Genomic DNA, 3275 nt, shown 5'->3' with positions numbered 1-3275 from the left:
GCTTCCTCGAATTCCCACTCATTGCAAAGAGGCAGAAAACACATATCATTTGTCTTAGGTGAAAACCTGTACATGTTTAAGGCAGTGTCCCTGAATTGACTAAGGTTTGAGAGAGAAAGAGAGCATGTTATCAGCTAATCAGGAGGAAGGACAATGTGATCTGAAGGGTCCATCTGGAAGGCCAAAGCCATATCAGAATGTCAGGTACAACCGTCACTGGAACTGAAGGGAAATATTCCGAGGATAATAAACCTGAAAGGGCCCATCTCCAAGGGGCCCATTCTGTCCTTTCACATCATCCCTTGCCAGGTTGTTTCTCCGCAGGGTGGTGGCCTTTCGGCCTCCAGCTTTGTGTCTACACATGTTAGTGCCCCTGATAACAGCTGTCATCATCAGGACTGCCGTAACTAGAAGCACAGGACAAGCCTCTGACTTTTCTCTCGACTCAGCCAATCTTGTTAAGTCCTCCAAGTGTCATGGTTGATGCTGATTCAAAGTTCTCTGCAGAATGTAACAAGAAATGACCTTGACTTTTCCTAAATATGATGGAAACTTGGGGCAGGCCTCTCCAAAGGAACCCTCTTTATTCTAAAGCCAAGGCTGAGAATCTTATCACCTGGGGGATGAATAACTGAGAAGAGAATCTTCTCTAACAGTTAAATACCTCAAACAATATTGCCTCAGACATGTCTCTAAAGAGCTAAGTTATAAGATAAACTAAACTTGAAATGTATATATAGGTAAAACCTCAGGTAGATCATAAACTTTAGTTCATGTTAACTCTAAGGGACTATGAGATAGCCTGGGTTCTTCCCAGGACTTAATTTACATACATGTCCTCTCTGGACCTATAGGAGTAGATGAAAGAATAAGGTGAATTTGAAATTTTATACTTGAGCATTCCCATTGACACTGGCCTGGAAGATTTCCTAAACATCCATTGTTAGCTCTTCACTGCTCTAGACTGTGAGCAATTGTTTTAACCTCAGCCTCAGTCACGGGTGTTAGAAAAATCCAGTACTACGTCAGAAGACAGTAAATAAGAACCCAGTGGGCAAAGCAGACTTGAACATTGTTAGATGTGACCCCAGATTTGGGTCTTTAATGCAGTTCTGAGGGCTCTGAACAAGTTCTTTAAAACGGCTATGGTCTAGAAAAAAAATTCTTAAGAGAATAAAATTATATCAACGTTAATCCTTGAAGGCACTTCAGAAACATAACCCAATGTGCCCTTCAATGTTAATAGTAAACACACTGATGAACTCTAGAGGACATGGGAGGACATGTCCTTTGGAAGCTATTCTAGAAAGATAAGTATTGCGAACAACTAGACTTATGGAGAGAGTGTTGGGTGACTTTCAAATGCTTGGATCATTGGTGTGGTTACCAGAAATAGCTTTGAACCCAAGAAAGTTTTGCTGCCTAGAAGACTGTGCCCTGCCATACCCAACCCAATTCTTCCTACAGGAAGTGACTGTGATTGTTCTTCCTGGTCATGGGTACATGGAAGGGGAAAGCTCAGGGTTGTTCCAGAAGAGAGAGGGCACAAAATAATTCCCAGGCAAGTCCTGGGAGGATGGGGGAACTAGTGTTTACAGAAATGCCAAGCTGTAGAGTCTCTGCTGCCACAAGTGGTAGTACCAGGCTTTCTCCGATTCCAGGTGAAAAGGAGGTGCATGAGGAAGAGTGAAGATGGACACATGAACAGAGTGGTCCACAAACATGGACAGGCTGAGATGTCTGTGCCTCAGGAATCTCAGGGAACACAGGCACATGTCAGTCATGTGTGTGCAGCTGGCCAGGTTCCAGATCAAACACCGGGTGGGTTCTGATGGTCGGGGTCTGCCTAGAAAGCACTGGTCCCAGTGTCTATCCTGCTCTTTCGTTCTGTGGGAATGGCTGGAAGGATGAGTTAACACATCCATGGTGGCCCGAAGGGGAAAGTTTAATTGCATTTTTATCTTTTAAATGCCACTTTAATTTGCAAAGAAATTTTTCTTTCCACCTATCTCCTATCAGGCACCTTCCTTTGTGAACTAAATTAAAAAAAATAATGAACAGGCCCAGCAAAAGGCAAAGAAGTCACAACCGTGAAAACTCCAGATACAATCCAGAGGGCTCTGGTTTCTAGGCTGGTGGCCTGATTCTCCCTTTTGGATTCTTCATTCCGGTCTTCCAAACAGAAGCAGGATCTGCTTTTCAAAAATAAGTGGGGAAAATGCTGCTGAGCTCTGGCATTAGTTCTGGAAACCTTTTCACATTCCACTGAAGAACGCAGGTGCACCTCTACTGGGGGGCTTCTAGGAGGGAGGACCATGTGAGTGAGATGGGGTGGGAGTGGGATGAGGGCTCAGTAAGCAGCTAAGAACAGATGGAAAGTTTCACCTCTAAGTCCTAAGCTCACCCTAAGGTCCATTTGCTTAACTTCTGAAATATGACTTTTCTCATTTAGAGAACTGGAAATCTAATATTTTTGTCTGATGACAAACTCTCTGGTTACAGGCACTCTACCTTCAGCTTGCAGATTATACTCAAGTGTCCTAGGATCTTGAGAAGATGACTACATATACATGAGAGCTTATCGATCGCATGTTCCGTGGGGAGAGCTTACCAACCTCCCTCCAAACAAAAGCCTCGTTTTTAGCAGTGCCAAGACTTTGCTTCTCCTAGATTGACTAGCTCTTTCAAACAAAGCATGGTTTCTTTCACACATAACAGTCTCTTAGAACCCATCTTTGCCTCTCCTTGCTGTCCTCTTAGACAAAGCCTCCCTTTAGGGCACCTTGGATCCTGTTAGTGATCGGACTCTGAACCAGAACCCCAGACCCTGGTTCTGATGCTGTTTAGTTTACAGGATCTGCTGGTTCCCTACCAACTCTCGAATTCCACTTCTGCTCTGATGGTCCCTCCATCAGTGAGCCAGTTCCTCTCTCTGGATGGGTCATACAGCACAGACCAACACTACGAACGGTCTGGGTCCAGAGACGGGCCCTGCCTTCCTGCTGGGCAGTGCTGAGAAGCATACCTTGAACTCGTAGGATTCTTCAATGATCACCTCCAGTCTGGTGTGCTCTCCCAGAATGGGGCGCCCCATTTCCGCAATGCGCCTCTCTTCCTCCTCTTTGCTGGTCAGTGGCTGCTTGTCATCATATTCATCTGTGAAAGGGAAGGGCAAGAGATTGAGGATGGACTCCATTCTATTTGGAAATCCCTGGATCCTGAAACAAGGACACCAAGAAGAAAGGAAGTCCTGATGACCTACTGGAAGTCCCTGG

The 3275-nt window shown here is 45.0% G+C and overlaps 1 protein-coding gene across 10 annotated transcripts in view; it reads right to left on the bottom strand.

Annotated features, from left to right (window-relative positions):
• The window catches only part of SLC8A1 (solute carrier family 8 (sodium/calcium exchanger), member 1), a 451994-nt gene that overhangs the window by 74826 nt on the left and 373893 nt on the right, over positions 1-3275 (bottom strand). For all 10 annotated transcript variants that reach the window (XM_010855550.1, XM_010855555.1, XM_010855558.1 and 7 more), the window contains one exon: positions 3026-3156. In XM_010855550.1, coding sequence (XP_010853852.1) covers positions 3026-3156 — 131 coding nt within the window. The remainder of the gene's footprint in view (positions 1-3025; positions 3157-3275) is intronic.

The sequence above is a fragment of the Bison bison genome, unplaced genomic scaffold (genome assembly GCF_000754665.1).
Source record: "Bison bison bison isolate TAMUID 2011002044 unplaced genomic scaffold, Bison_UMD1.0 scf7180017864366, whole genome shotgun sequence".
NCBI lineage: Eukaryota > Metazoa > Chordata > Mammalia > Artiodactyla > Bovidae > Bison > Bison bison.
The sequence above is the reverse complement of the archived record's forward strand: the minus strand, read 5'-3'. Positions and strand labels throughout refer to the sequence as shown.